The 15414-nt window shown below is 32.8% G+C and overlaps 1 protein-coding gene across 1 annotated transcript in view; it reads left to right on the forward strand.

Moving 5' to 3' along the window:
• The window catches only part of LOC126758961 (transmembrane protein 120 homolog), a 30763-nt gene extending 15906 nt beyond the window's left edge, over window positions 1-14857 (forward strand). Inside the window, 6 exon segments of the mRNA XM_050473459.1 lie at window positions 3574-3651; window positions 3654-3718; window positions 6315-6532; window positions 6764-6990; window positions 7535-7687; window positions 14061-14857. Coding sequence (XP_050329416.1) covers window positions 3574-3651; window positions 3654-3718; window positions 6315-6532; window positions 6764-6990; window positions 7535-7687; window positions 14061-14363 — 1044 coding nt within the window. The 3' untranslated portion in view covers window positions 14364-14857.
• Window positions 14858-15414: the final 557 nt, after the last annotated feature.

The raw sequence follows: 15414 nt of genomic DNA on the forward strand, positions 1-15414 counted from the left end.
TATGAACGCGATCTGTCAACCAGTTTGTTCACAGCAGCTGCTTAATTAAGTCGGTACACCTCAGTAGTGCGTTGCGATTTTTACAATGGATAAAAATATCGAACAAAGAATTTGTTTCAAATTTTGTATTGATAACCAATTTTCGTATTCGGAATCGTTGCGAATGTTGCAAAAGACTTATGGTGATTCAGACTTATCAAAAATACAAGCCTACGAGTAGTACAAAGCCTTCAAAGACTACCGAGAGATTGTTGGAGACATGCCGCGTTCTGGACGACCTTCGACCTCTTCTACTGATGAAAATATTAAAAGAGCGAAGGATATGGTGCCTGAAAATCATTAGGCAAGTGTTCGAAAGATGTTAAGAGAGCTTGACATCTCTCGCGAGTCCGTTCGAATGATTTTGGTAGATATTTTGGGTATGAAAAGCGTTCTTGCTCGACTCGTTCCAAAAAGCTGATTTTTTTTTTCAAAAATAGTACTGTACACAGGTCTCTTTGGATATGCTTGATCGTGCGAATCCCAATCCCAAATTCATGGAGAGCATTATAACTGCCGATGACGCATAAAAAAAAAACGGGCCGAAACCAAAAAAGCACGCTCCGCTCAAAAATCAAGGCTATGCTCATTGTTTTTTCGATAATCGTGATTTGGTGCATCATGAATTTGTTTCGGAGGGATAGGCGGTCAATAAAGAGTTCTATTTGTCCGTATTGATGCGTTTGTGTGAGAACATCCGTCGAAAATGGCCGGAATTGTGGAAGAACAATTCATGGATTTTGCACGATGATAAGGCACCTTTGCATCGAGCCACGATTGTGACCAAATTAAAGCCAAAAATGCAATGAATACCAGATTTGGCTCGGTGAGGATTTTTCTGGTTCCCCAAACTGAAATTGCTGCTCTGTGGAACCCGTTTTCAGTTGATCGAAGAGATAGGACAAAATTTGCTGAAGGAGCTGAAGGCCATCCCAAAAGCTTCGTCAGCAGTAATAATTCGTTTAATGAATGTATGCTGAGGACCCAGCAGCTTCTGTGATGATGATGTTTTTCATGGTAAAAATCATCCGACAAACAAAATGCTATATGGAGTTCAAACTTCACATGAACATAAAAAGGTTCTACTTATATTGGGAAAATACTTTTTTTGTCGACTAAGCGCAGTTTAAATGAACCATTCCGGGTCAAATTTGATGGGTTGGTATGTAATATATAATAGCCTTGACAGACGGCAACGTTAATCCGTATTAACTACGCACTTAATAAGATCCAAATTTGTAGGTGACAGACGGCGGCCATGCGAGTTTGAAACTCTCGTAAACAGCTGATAGTAATTTTTATAATAATTTCAATGAAAATAGTTACAAAACCATTTTTGTTACAAAACATGTTATTTTTAAAACTGCATCATAAATTAACATCATAACATAAAACTTCTTCTTTATTATTAAACATTTGAAAATAAGCTGTCAGTGTTGTTTGTCTTTCATTCACAATAGATTAAAGTTGGGAATTTTTAATAAGGTTGCCTATTAAAATGCAGCTAATTCTATAATTTTGAGGATTAAATGGCAGTTAGCAACGCAGTTATCTTCACCGTCAGTCAATGCTATAATACTCATCAATTTGCAACTGAAATGCCCAACTTTACTACAAATATCGTTCACAAAACCTATTGGCATGATATGAGTTTACTCTTGAAACCACAATTGTTTATTAAATAATAGATCGGCACTAAGGATATACTTTGAATTTGCCTCTTATCTTACCTTATAGCAGAAACAGCGAACACCGCTCCTGCCTTCCTCAGTTGCCGCCCGTAGCGAGCAAAATTTGTTGAGCCCGTAGAAATCAGCCATTTTTTTTTGTTTTCATTTGAACAATGTTGCCATTGCTCAATACGCATATATAGTTTTGAACACATCTAAGTTTTCCATTACAATTTTTATTAATTTAATAGCCTTGACAGACGGCAGCGTTAATCCGGATTAACTGCGCACTTAATCAGATCCAAATTTGTAGGTGACAGACGGCAGCTATGCGAGTTTGAAACTCTCATAAACAGCTCATTGTCCTTTTTATAATATTTTCAATGAAAATTGATAGAAGATAAACATTACGGTTGTTAGCCGACCAATTTTTACCAAACCATTTTTTATTACAAAAGCATATCAACACATTATTTTTAAAACTGCATCATAACGTAGAAGTTTTATTGATATTATATTGAGAATTTGATAAACAGCTGTCAGGGTTGCTTGTATTTCATTCACAATAGATGAAAATTGGCCATTTTTAGCAATGTCGCCAACGAAAATCTCACAAACTCCCTAAAATTTTGAGAGTTATTTTTGGATTCAGCAACGGAGTTAGCTGTGGTAACTCCTGAATTAATCTCGGAAAATGCAATTAATCTGGTTTAACGCTGCCGTCTGTCAATGCTATTAAATATCAAAACTGAAATCAAACTATTAAAAATAGTTCATATATTTATAAGTAGGTATGTAATAGCATTCGACTCTGATTTTGAGTTAGATTAAGAAAATTTAAAACATAATGCAGACTATTTTCATAATTACTTCAGTATATCGAGGCGGTAACCCTGCGTTGTGAGAGAGCAATCAGCTGACTCGTTTCTACGGGAAAAAAATACAAATCGTGGGAAATCGTGGTAAAGGGGCGGTAGAAGCGGTGTTGGCTGATCATTTACATTGCGCTCTCATAAGATACTTAGGTCGTATCAGCTGATTCGGGCTGCGGGTTTACGTTGTTCGCTGTTTCTGCTATTAGACGTGTTTGCATGTATGAAATCTAGCTAAACTAAGCTCCTTACCCAGTCTAAGTTTAGTACCGTTTCAAACAGAATTTTCTTTATTCTCTTTTTTTTTACAAATAATAAAAACGTCACTTAATTGCACTGCAATGCGATTACGTCACATGCCTTTTGCTCTATTGCCTTCTCCGCTACGCTTTCATGAACTTACATTGGCCTTTCAGCGCTATTTATAATACTCGCCATAACAACAACAGTATTTGATTATTTCGCCATAGCTTTTTTCTGCTCCGTATTCGTTACCACGTTGAGCTATTTGTTTACGTTTCGTTTACGGCTTATTTATGACCCGGCAGCATTTGGCTTTTGAGACACGCTCCGGCAGATAACGAAGCTGTGGGCGGGGCATTGCTGGTTTAGCTGGTGTCAACGAGCAATTTGAAATGCAAATTTTCGCCATTTGTTTACATTGCAATCCTTTCGTGCGTTTATAGTGTTCGATATGCGCGGCTGATGGGGGTTTGTGAAGTGTTGTGGAGGAAAATATTATTCTTTCAGCTCAACTATCAATTTTCTCAATTTTCTTTGGAGTGATGCTTACACATTTGAGGTCAAACGGTGTTGTTTATTTTTATCCTTTGCCCTCCATCTTTTTTGTGAATTTTTTATTCATTTTTTTATGTTTTATGGCTTGTAATTTCTCTTTACATATTTACTGCATTATCAAACCACTTTGCATCTCTCTACTCCATTAATTTTATTAATTTCAATACGTATACTTTTTTGTATTTTTCTTGCAGATCATTCTCGGCGATGTCAACGTATCAATTTTGAACAGAAACGACAAAGTTCGCTATAAAGATGACTATGAAAAGTTTAAATTAAATTAATACTCAACGTAATTGGACTGTTAATGGCATTTCTCAATTTGATATTCAACTACAGGTGAGTTAGTGTTAGTGTGCTGTACAGTTAGTGAAGGCGTACGTGGCAGTCGAGTCAAACACGTCCACGTAGCGCTGTACTTTACAGCATCGTTGCTTCTCAGGAAATGCGAAATGCTCGCTTTGCTTTTAATTTTCCTGTTGCTCACCTCAACCTTTGGCGCCAACAACCTTTGCCATCGTCTTATGTTTGTCCTTTTCGTTGGCTTTCATGCTTGAACTTTAGCGCTTGTCCTTTTTACTGGCGCTATTTGTTTAGTACTTTTCTCGACGTTGCGCTGTTTATGAGTCTCCCGCCTTCCTTCATACCTCCCACTACTTACTGCACTCATTTATTTCATCATTTTCACACCGTAGCGTAATAATTTCCGTCGAAATTATTGCTTTGCTCTGATTGAGTTTCGCAAATTGTTTTCTAATTGCATTCGAATGTCATTCCAAATATTTGCTTGCCAAAGAATTTCGACGAATTATTTATAATTTGCTTTTCTTTCTCTTAATTTACGCTTAATAATATTTTTTTCGCTCCAAATCGAGTGGTAAAAAGTTTTGATAAAGTCAAAACAAACTTTTACGTTTTGCTTTTGGTTACTACTTAAAACGAAGCAATAAAAAACAATGTTTTTTAGCAGCGCGTTTTTAATTGGCTTTCCAATGAGCCGTTGTATGTCATGAAATCGGCTATTACATGGAAACTCAATTATCTTTGCTTGAATTGAACTTGTTGTGTCAAAACAGGTGAAATCTGACAAAATATTTATTTAGGATTATTTTTTTAATATCAATTAATAAAAATTTGACACGTTTTCAATCACATTTTTTGGTAACTCGAAAATGGTATAATAATTAAGGAAGAAAAAATTAGTAAAATTTAACACACTGAATTTTTTATGATATTTATGTTTAAGATCTCGGTGTGAAATGCCGCAAGTTATTTCATACGTCAGTCTGAGTTTATACGAACGGCGCCGAATCGACCCTCCACGGTCTTCGTGTACACTCTCAGCTCCGCTTCTATATTTTTTTCACTGCGTGCTGGACGTGGAGAATTAAGGTCCGCAGGGTAGTGTACTGTTTGACATTTAGAAACTCTCTCAATCACCAAAAAGCAGGGTAGTGTACTGTTTGACATTTAGAAACTCTCTCAATCACCAAAAAGAGTTTCCATCACCTCATACTCAGTATAACATTGACTTCAGGCAAAGAAATCGACTATCTCGCCGACCTTTGTCGCGGCAAAGAAATCGATGGCATGACAGTAAACGACTTTCTCACCGACCTTTACCGCCTGACACATTCCCCCGCTAAATCCTCTGCCATGTTCACTGACCGGACGAAGGAGTACAGACCGGATCTTAATATCACAGTCGATGAGGTTCAAATTCCGACTGTCAACAACCCTAAGATTTTAGGCGTTACATTTGACAGCTTGTCTTCACATGACCGCGGTTGAAGCGCAATCAGACGGCCGGTTGTTGTTGTTGAAGCGGCAGAAAACATTCCTGAAGTAATTTCGAGTAATGGTGTCGGGTTGACAATCATAAGCCGGATAAAACTCCGGGTTCGTTCCGGTTACTTAGAGCCCCCTGTAGTGGGGACGGCCATAAACTAAGATGCACCAGTCGCCTGAATGTAGTGAAATGCAAACGAGGAGGCTTCAAACGTGGCAGAATACCGCACTCCGTCCAATTACTGGATGCCTCTTCGGCAATATACAGAACGTCTACACAGTGAGGCCTGTTTTCTTTATTTTCGACTTGCTATTATCTCTCATAAATAATGCTCGAATGAATAAGCTCGAATTATCTAAATTTAATTATAGGAGTTAATACGGTACCCAAAGCTTGTAAAAGAAGAAACCAATGAGGAGAGCGATGAGCTTGTTACTTGGGCTCTTTTAATAACTTCTTTGTAGAGACTCATAATTAAATTTGTAGCATTAGTCGGATTGATAGTGGTGATAAAGTCTACTTTAAGCACAAAGAAAATATTCATTTCTGCCCAATGCGATATAATTACAAAATGTTGCGTATTTATAGGCGCTTGGTTAGTAAAGCAAAATTTTAGCTAGAATTAAGAATTGTATCATTTTGGCTGTTTTTAATTCCTTGATATTTTTGAGGCTGTTAATTTGTTTTCACTCCTAATCACAACCTTTTAGCTCTCTTATTATATTTATGACTCTTGTTAAATAGTATTGTAATACTACTCATTGCCTACATTTAGATGCATAAATCATAATTTAGCAAAGACCAGCACCTAATCATTGCCTACATTTAGATGCATAACTCATAGTTTAGCAAAGACCAGCACTAAATGTAATTGTATATTAAAACACTTTTTCTTTTAATTAGATGTTCTTTCAATTACATTTATATTATGTCAACCCCTCCTAATCTAAAAGTTTAATTTTTTTAAATATTTTTATCAAATTGGAAATTTTTTTAATTTTATTTATATATATTACTTTACGGCAAAAATTTTCTTAGTACAATATTTTTTTCTAATTTCATATTTTTTTTCACTAAATCTTTCCTCTAAACCTCGCTTAATCCACATATAAAACTAATATGACATTTGTTGCCTTCCACCCACAGGGCCCTCGAACTGGCTTACATATTCCTGCTGGTCTGGTATTACTGCACCCTCACCATACGTGAATCGATACTCAAAGTGAATGGATCGCGCATCAAAGGCTGGTGGCGAGCGCATCATTTCATCTCAACCGCCGCTGCCGGCGTATTGCTCGTGTGGCCGCAGGGCGAGCACTGGCAGCTGTTCCGCACACAATTCATGTACTTCAATGTCTATATCAGTAAGTAGTCAAGTAGCCGTAGCCAAGCTGCCGCGACGCAGACGTCCTTATCATGTCAACAGTATCATTTGTATTAGGCGCGTTTAGCCTCAGCGCAAACACACCCAATACACACACGAGCAAACTGGCTGACTTACAAATTGCTGATTTATTTGCCGTGCTATTACCTATTTATTATATGCACCAACAACAACAATAATCCGCTTCTTTTTTGCTTTCTTCGCATTACAGACATTGTGCAGTATCTGCAATTTGGCTACCAAAAGGGTTTGCTCTATCGACTGAAGGCGCTCGGCGAACGTCACAACATGGATATCACCATTGAGGGTTTCCACTCGTGGATGTGGCGTGGCCTGAGCTTCTTGCTACCATTTCTATTCGGCGGCTATACATTCCAAGCATACAATGCATGGACGTTGTACAAATTGACAACGTATCCACCGGGAGCACCGTGGCATGTAAGTATATGCTTGAAATGCGACTGCCGCTACTTGCCGTAAGCGTCGCATACGTCAGTCTCTTAAGTGAGCGCTTGTCAAGGACATTTAATTTGCTGTTGCTGTATATTTGTTGCTTGCCTGCTTGGCTGACTGGCTGACTGGCTGCCTGTGTGATTTATTGAGTGGGTGCTTGAGTGACAGTAGGCAGCAGCAGTAGCTTACCAAGCGCCTTGCTGCAGGCACATCCACACTTGTGGTGCAACTCAAAGCGTCTGCACGTGCCTCATACATGTGCGGCTGTGTGTGTATGTCACTTGATTGCGTGCTAGGCTTAATGCATTGATTGATTGTGCCTGATTTGCTGGCTAATTGATTAATACATTTCAGCTAATTCGCATGCCCTGCTGCTGCCCGGCATGTATGCGCGTGTGTGCTTAATCTTTGTTGACTTTCCGCCTTTTATCGAGCACTCACCGTTTTCTGCATTATTTAATTTGGCTGACTCAACCATTTTTCTTGTTGCATTTCGTTTTTCTTTTTTTCTTACTTTGCTGCACTGTAGGTGTCGGTGATGTGCGGCTTCTTCCTGCTGTTATTCAGCGGCAACATTATCACCACACTGTTGGTGGTGCCCGAGAAGATACGCGAACGTGCCAAGGAACGCTATCGCCTGCAATCCATGGGTACATCGATGAAATTGCGCAAAATGATGAGGGTGAGTATGGAATGGTTGAATGCCAAAGCATTCACTTAAAATCTGTGTGTGTGTTTTAGCGCTTTAATTATCCATCGCACTGCATACTAGCTAGCTTTATATAAGAAACTGCATAAGTTTAAGACAAAGTTTATATGATCTCATTTTTTTCTGCAAAAACCGCTTGTGGGTTGGATTTAAGTTTAAATCTTACATAGTATTTGGTTTTCCGAAACTTATGGGCTGTAGTGTGTGACACCTGAGCTTTTTACAGCCGGGAGCTTTCATTTCTTTTTGCCTATTTTTTCCTATTTCTCTACATTGGTAATTAATAAATATTGCAAAAACAATAGATTCGCTAAAAAAATAATAAGACGACTTTGAAAATAATGCGCTACAAGCTTAAAGCTTCAAAAATGCTTTCAATTGTTAAAATGTTATAATTATGTCAGGTATTTTTAAGTAAAAGTAGAAAGTAATTTAAAGAAAAATAAATTGCGCTTAGCAATAATTTTGCTTAAAGCTATAAAAAAGCTTTTTATTTAATATTGCATTGTATGAATTATCATAATTTGTATATACTCCCATAATGCAACTCAAATTGTAGAATTAATTTTTGTAAGTTAAAGTCAAAAAACATTTAAATTAAAATAACACTAATTTTGAAACATCGCTTTAAAGCTTAAAGCTCCAAAAAGCTTTCAGTTTTTATTACAATTATTTCATACATCTCAAAGCGAAATTATAACTTAATTAAAATAATAAACTACGTTTGAAAACAGCTTTTAGCAAAAGCTCTAAAGCTTTTTCTAACAACACATTCTTCTAACTATTATGATTTGAATAGCATACGCCTGCAATGCAAATCAAATTGCATTCCTTTTTTTTGGGAGTTTTAAGATTAAGAAATAACTGGAATTAAAAATAACCCGAATTTCAAAATTTTGCTTTATAAGCTTAAAGCTCCAAAAAAGCTTTTAGTTTTTATTAATTATTTTATACTTTTCATTGTAAAATTAAAAATAAATGCAAATAAAAATAAAATTTGAACACAGCTTTTAGCTTAAAGCTTTAAAGCTTTTTTTTTTTGATAATGCATTTCAAAGCGAAACTAAAAATTAATTAAAATAATAAACTACGTTTGAAAACAGCTTTTAGCTTAAGCTTAAAGCTTTCTCTAACAACGCATTATTCTAAGTATTATGATTTTTAAAGTATACGCCTACAACGCAAATCAAATTGTATAACTATTTTTTGAAAGTTTTAAGATTAAGCAGTAATTGAATTTAAAAATAACTCGAATTTCAAAATTTTGTCTTATAAGCTTAAAGTTTCGCAAAAGCTTTTTGATCTAAGCGGATACCTTAGCAATTATTATAACTTTTTTTAAATATTCTTACAATGTAAAGTAATATTAATAACAATATTTTGTCAAAAAACTTTCAAATTTCAGTAGTAAAAAATTTAAAATGAATTTATGTAAATCTGAAAAATACCTTTTTAAATAAAATAGGTATAAAAAATAAATAAAAGAAACTTGATAAAAACTTATTTAAATAAAATATAACGAAAAATAAAAGCTGTTAAAAATAATCGTCAGTTTCTCGTTATCTCAAATTGTTCTCCTTTTTTTTGACATATTTCCGTAGACCAGGTCACATATGTTTATTTAGATTTTTAATATTCTTTACATTTGAAAAAGAATTAAAATTTTGAAAATACTTATTTCTTATTATTCCAAAGAATAGCATTTTTATATAAATATTTATACATATACATACATATGTATGTATGTATGTATATATGTATATTTTTTTAAATAAATTTCTAAATTTTAGAAAATAAAAACGTAATAAGGAATGCAAATTTGGAAAATTATTTTTTTTTAATTCCTAAGTTCTAGAAAAAAATTAAAAAGAATATAGATTACAAAAATTATTATTTTTTTTAATTAATTTTTTTTAATAATTAAAAAATAATTATTTTTTTTAAATTAATTTTTTTTTTAATAATTAAAAAAGTAACAATAATTTTCCTAATTTATTAAAAAAAATATTTACAAAAAATTACCTTTATATAAATTTGCTATTTTTTTAATTATGTATTTAATTATTAAAAAAAATTAATATAGTTGAAGTAAAAAAAAAATATATAAATTCGTTCATAATTTTTAAAGTCGTCTATAGTTTTATTAATTTTTATAATTAATTAACACGAATATGTTTCCGCTAATATATGTGTATGAAGCTAACTTCTTGCCATATTTACTTTCTTGAACTAACCTAATACTTAGAGCTCACACCATTAATTTTTTTATTACTTACAATGTATAAAATTCTCTCTAGTACGTACATATGTACATATGTATATAATTCGCTTTTAACAAAAAACATCCTAACTCAAAACCACGCTTTGGTCAAAACCGCAATTACTTTACAGTAATTTTTTGTTAATTAATTTTTAATACAAATTTTAAAGGTTTTCCTAGTAAAGAATTTGGCGATAATTAATGACTTTCTCCCTACCTCTGCTCAGGATTACATTTCAGCCCATAATCTCCGAACCCGTTAAGTTATGTTTTTGGTTAAACATTGTACTTAAACACAAAATAATTGAAATTAGGTAATTATTGTTAAATTATTGTAATTTTCAATATTTAAATATTGAAATAATTAATAATCAAAATTATCCAGCTGCCAAAACGATTGTATTAAGCATACGAGTATTAATAATAAAAACATTTCTTCCAAATAAGCAATGTTTATAAAAAAATATAAATTATATTGTAGATAAAAATAAAACAAATGTTTCCTCCTAAGTGTGTTTTAGTTTTAAGTAACCCAAAGTACGTCAAATACGCATGTATGTAAAATAATAAAAAATAATGGTAATATTCCTTAAGTTTTTGTGTTTTTTTGTGAGTTCATTGTGTCTAAATTGCTTTTTTTCATCAATTTTAATTTTAAGTGTTTTTTGTTTTAATTTAATTTTATTATTTATTTTATTATTATTATTACTTTTTTATTTTAATTTTAATAAATAAAAAATGCTTTCGAAAATTATTTGAAAAAAAAAATTATGAAAATTTAAAAAAATGTGATATATTTTATTTAAAAAATTTTCATTGGTTAAAAAGTTTAAATTTTGTGCAAGATGACATATCCATGACTATGATAATGGCCGATTATCGTCATAAAGCTATGTGCATAGTGAACAAAGCTAATTGCGGAGAATAATCACTATTCGAGGTATAGCAATTTAGAATCGGCTGTTGGTCAGGTCTGAAGAGGTGGCCTATGAAGTACCTCAGCGGTCGTCAATCATCCGCACTATTTCGTGGTAAAAACTCTAAATTGAGAAGAATCAAAGGGGGGTACCGCAGGCTGCTGTCCTCTCCCCTTTGCTGTTTAACTTCTACATCTCGAAACTCCCTCAAGCACCAGAAGGAATTTCTATCACCACGTACGCTGATGTTTGCGCTGGTATGTGGTATGTGCTCAAACGTAAATTGCTATCTCCCCGTTTCCTCGTTGCACGGAATCAAACCATCTCCCCCACTAAATCGACATATTCACTAACTGGACGAAGGAGTAGACACTTGACCTTAATATTGTCGATGGCGTTAAAATTACGACTGTCTAAAATTAACGTGTGACATTCGACAGCCTGTGCTTCTTCATAACACCTGAACAGTGGGGCCCGTATGCTCCCAGTTAAAGAGCATAATGAACTCCTCTCCAAACAGTTTATGTTGGGGTGCTTTCGTATAAATCATACCTGCAGTCATGTTCGTGTAGCGGAACCGCCGCCTAGGAGTATCAAGAGGTCCTTCCTCTACTACGTCGACGACATAAAACAATACTCCGATCAGACTTCGGACGCAACAAACTTCAGACATGCACTGACCGCCATTCACAGTGGAGCGATTATCACCTTCACTGACGCCCTCTCAGTGAATGGCGTATTTTTAGTCAAACCCCCACCCATTGCAGATGTCGACCTTGAGTTGCCGCGACAATCGAGAGTGACACCCTGCGCTTCTTCGTTCTGAATACTGTAGCAGGTTAACCTCCTACTTATCCAGAATCGACCTTGACATATCAAGCCAATGACCAGTGTGCAACGACTCGCCGCATGACACTAACCACCTCTCTGCTCCCTGCTAACACTACCAATCTGACACCCCTCTCGCTATGGTCCGACCCCTTCGAAACAGCACGTTTCCTGGGCCTACCATTGGATGACGTCGATGACAACTTATCTAATCCTTACCATTCTAACGGGAACTAGGTAACCGTTACAACAACAAGAATGATCTAAACTAACGGTACCCAACTTATTTAATTTATGGAGTCACTATAAAAAAATAATTGTAATATTCTCAATCTCGGAAAGATAGAGAATACTTCAGCCCAAAATTTTATGATATCTTAAAGTTTATGCAACATACAGTTGTACTACAGAAAGGACCGACGTAATGTCCTGGCGTCCTGTTGAGGCATTTACGCTTCAGATCGCAGCCTTTATTGCGCTAAAGTACGAATTCTAAGGCTCTGGATCGTATATGCAGCAAAGGCGACCGGCATAATGAAGCGCTGATAAAAAATAGAACCTTCCAGAGATTTTTTTTGTTTTTTTATAGTAGGAGGAAGCATCAAAAGCCAGAGTGCGAGCCTCTAATCCGCTAAATCCATTTAAATATCACCTATTGTACGGACGAACTCAATCTTATCATAATTAGAGCTGCCGCTTCGCTGACAGCTTTCTATTTTATGTTCGCCGATTTTTTTTTTATTTTCTAGTCTATAAAGTGTTAATGTCTAATGTACATATGTATTTAGTTCAACATGCAATTTCACGTAACAAAAAGACAAATGTCTAAAAGTGCTGTTAGAAGCTTAGAAATATAGACCGAAATTACACAAGCCTTTTTTAATCTTAAATGTTTTACAGAGTGTGCAGGTATTCAAGGTTATGTCAACGAAAAATTTTATTTTCAATTTTTTAAATTATATTTTTTGGTTTTTTTATTTGATTTTCTTTTTTCCAAAAGAATATACATATGTATAGCATAATATTTTTTTCAATTTAGCAATTTTTTTGTTTTAAATTTTATTTTTATTTTTCTAGTTTGAAATTTAATTTTTTGGATTTTATTTTTATTTTAATCTTATTTTGATTTTTTTATTTTTTCTTTCAATTTAATTTTTTTTTGTTTTTTTTTATAATTTAATGTCAAAGAGACAAATTTTATTTTTAATTTTTTAAATTTTATTTTTGGTATTATTTTTCGTTTTTTTTTTATATGATTTTCTTTTTTCCGAAAAAATATATAGCATAATCTTTTTTTCAATTTAGCAATTTTTTTGTTTTAAATTTTATTTTTATTTTTCTAGTTTGAAATTTAATTTTTTGGATTTTATTTTTATTTTAATCTTATTTTGATTTTTTTATTTTTTCCTTCAATTTATTTTTTTTTTTGTTTTTTTATAATTTAATGTCAAAGACACAAATTTTATTTTTAATTTTTTAAATTTTATTTTTTGTATTATTTTTTGGTTTTTTTTTTATTTGATTTTCTTTTTTCCGAAAGAATATATAGCATAATTTTTTTTCAATTTAACCATTTTTTTGTTTTAAATTTTATTTTTATTTTTCTAGTTTTAAATTTAATTTTTTTGATTTTATTTTTATTTTAATCTTATTTTGATTTTTTTATTTTTTCTTTCAATTTAATTTTTTTGTTTTTTTTTATAATTTAATGTCAAAGACACAAATTGTATTTTTAATTTTTTAAATTTTATTTTTTGTATTATTTTTTGGTTTTTTTATTTGATTTTCTTTTTTCCGAAAAGATATGTAGCATAATCTTTTTTTTTTTAATTTACTAAATTTTTTGTTTTAAATTTTATTTTTATTTTTTGAGTTTTAAAATTTAAATTTGTTTAATTTTTTATTATTATTATTATTTTTTAATTAATTTTTTTTTTTATTCATTTTCTCTTTTTGTTTGCTTGATTTGTTTTCGTTGGCCCTCAAATATGTATGTATTATATTATTGTTAGCGTTCAGATTCGATCCATAATCGTCGCACTTTCCTAATATATGTATACATATGTACATATGTACATATATTGAATACATATAAAATATTATGCTTAAATAAAAATGCACAAAAGTGAATAGCATTTAAACTGAATTTTAAGCATTGTAAGCAACAAGCTAGCATAAATATACATATATACACATATACATACACTTATGTGTAACATAAAGCCTTTGTTTCTATTGCCTTAAATGTCAATAAATTATGAATAACATGAATGTTTAATGAATTTCCCCTCCTCTCTCTCTCTCTCTCCCGCACACTCACACACAAACAACAACACTACAGAATAGCATCAGTGAAACGGACATTTCCAGCCAGCAATTGCTAGCCAATAATAAACTAGAAAACTCTACCTCCTTCCAAAACATAGGCGATGCAGCAGAGCAAACAACAACAACAACAGGAACAGCAGCAACAATAGATACGACAACAAAAACGTCATCAATTAGCACCGGTAATGCAATCACACCAGCAGATGGTGAGGTCAAGCAAAACCAACACAAAGCACAACAGCAACAACAACAACCACAACAAGCACCCGAGCAGGATGTGGAATTGACGAAACCAGAGGATAAGAAGACCAATTAAAAAATGTGGCAGCTCCACCAGCCCGAGCAGCGGTGCAGTGTGCTTGGGTTCTTTCAATTAAGTGAAACCTGATATTTTCAAGGTTTGATTAGTACACAAAATGCAGAAAAAAATTCAATAACTAAGGAACGAAAAGAGATTGAAGGAAATTTCATACATACGTACATAAATACATACATACATATGTACATAAGTGTAGTGAAGTAAAAACAAAAAAAATTGAACATTTTCAGAAAATATATCAAAATGGATTTTATTATTTGTGATTTACCAGAAAATGCTCATATAAAAGCCAACAACAACAACAATTTTTAATAAGAGCAAAATGTGGCGTCTTTGAAAGCGGCAAATGTGTTGCATTGTTACTATTAACCCCCTAGTAGTAGACTCCCATTAATTTTATAAATACACAAAAACACTTTTCATTTAATATTAGTACTAAAAATAGCGAAAAATATCAAAAAATATAGAAAATGTATGAATTGTATTTTTAAGCAACTCTTTTTATTTATTGCAATTTCTAAATAAATGTGTGATTGTGATTTTTTTAATACAAAGCATAGTAACTACTACTATAACCACAACTAATTTTAATTGTATGCTAAAGCAAGCAAGTGTTAAAGGACACACCTAATGTGAAGTTTTTGAAAAATCGATTGTTTTTTTTTTTTTAATTTTTCAAAAGTTTGTACCGTTAAGGATAATATAATAGAATTTTAAATTTATAATTCAAATTGTTCTTGAGTTACTGACTTCTAAAAAGTAGCTGCTCAGTTCTATCAGCTTTATGAAAGTTTCTCTTTAAACGCATATTTCTCGAAACTAAATTTTTAAAATTTGCCTGAGAGAATTTTTCTAATTTTTTTCAAATTTGCTTGGAGGACTTTTTCTGAATTTTTCAAATTTGTTTGGGAGAATTTTTATAAATTTTTCAAATTTACTTGGGAGATTTTTTCCAAATTTTTAAAGTAGCTTGGGAGATTTTTTCTAAACTTTTTCAAATTTGGTTGGGAGAGTTCTAAATTTTTCTTATTCGTTTTGGAGAATTTTC

The sequence above is a fragment of the Bactrocera neohumeralis genome, chromosome 5 (genome assembly GCF_024586455.1).
Source record: "Bactrocera neohumeralis isolate Rockhampton chromosome 5, APGP_CSIRO_Bneo_wtdbg2-racon-allhic-juicebox.fasta_v2, whole genome shotgun sequence".
Lineage (NCBI taxonomy): Eukaryota > Metazoa > Arthropoda > Insecta > Diptera > Tephritidae > Bactrocera > Bactrocera neohumeralis.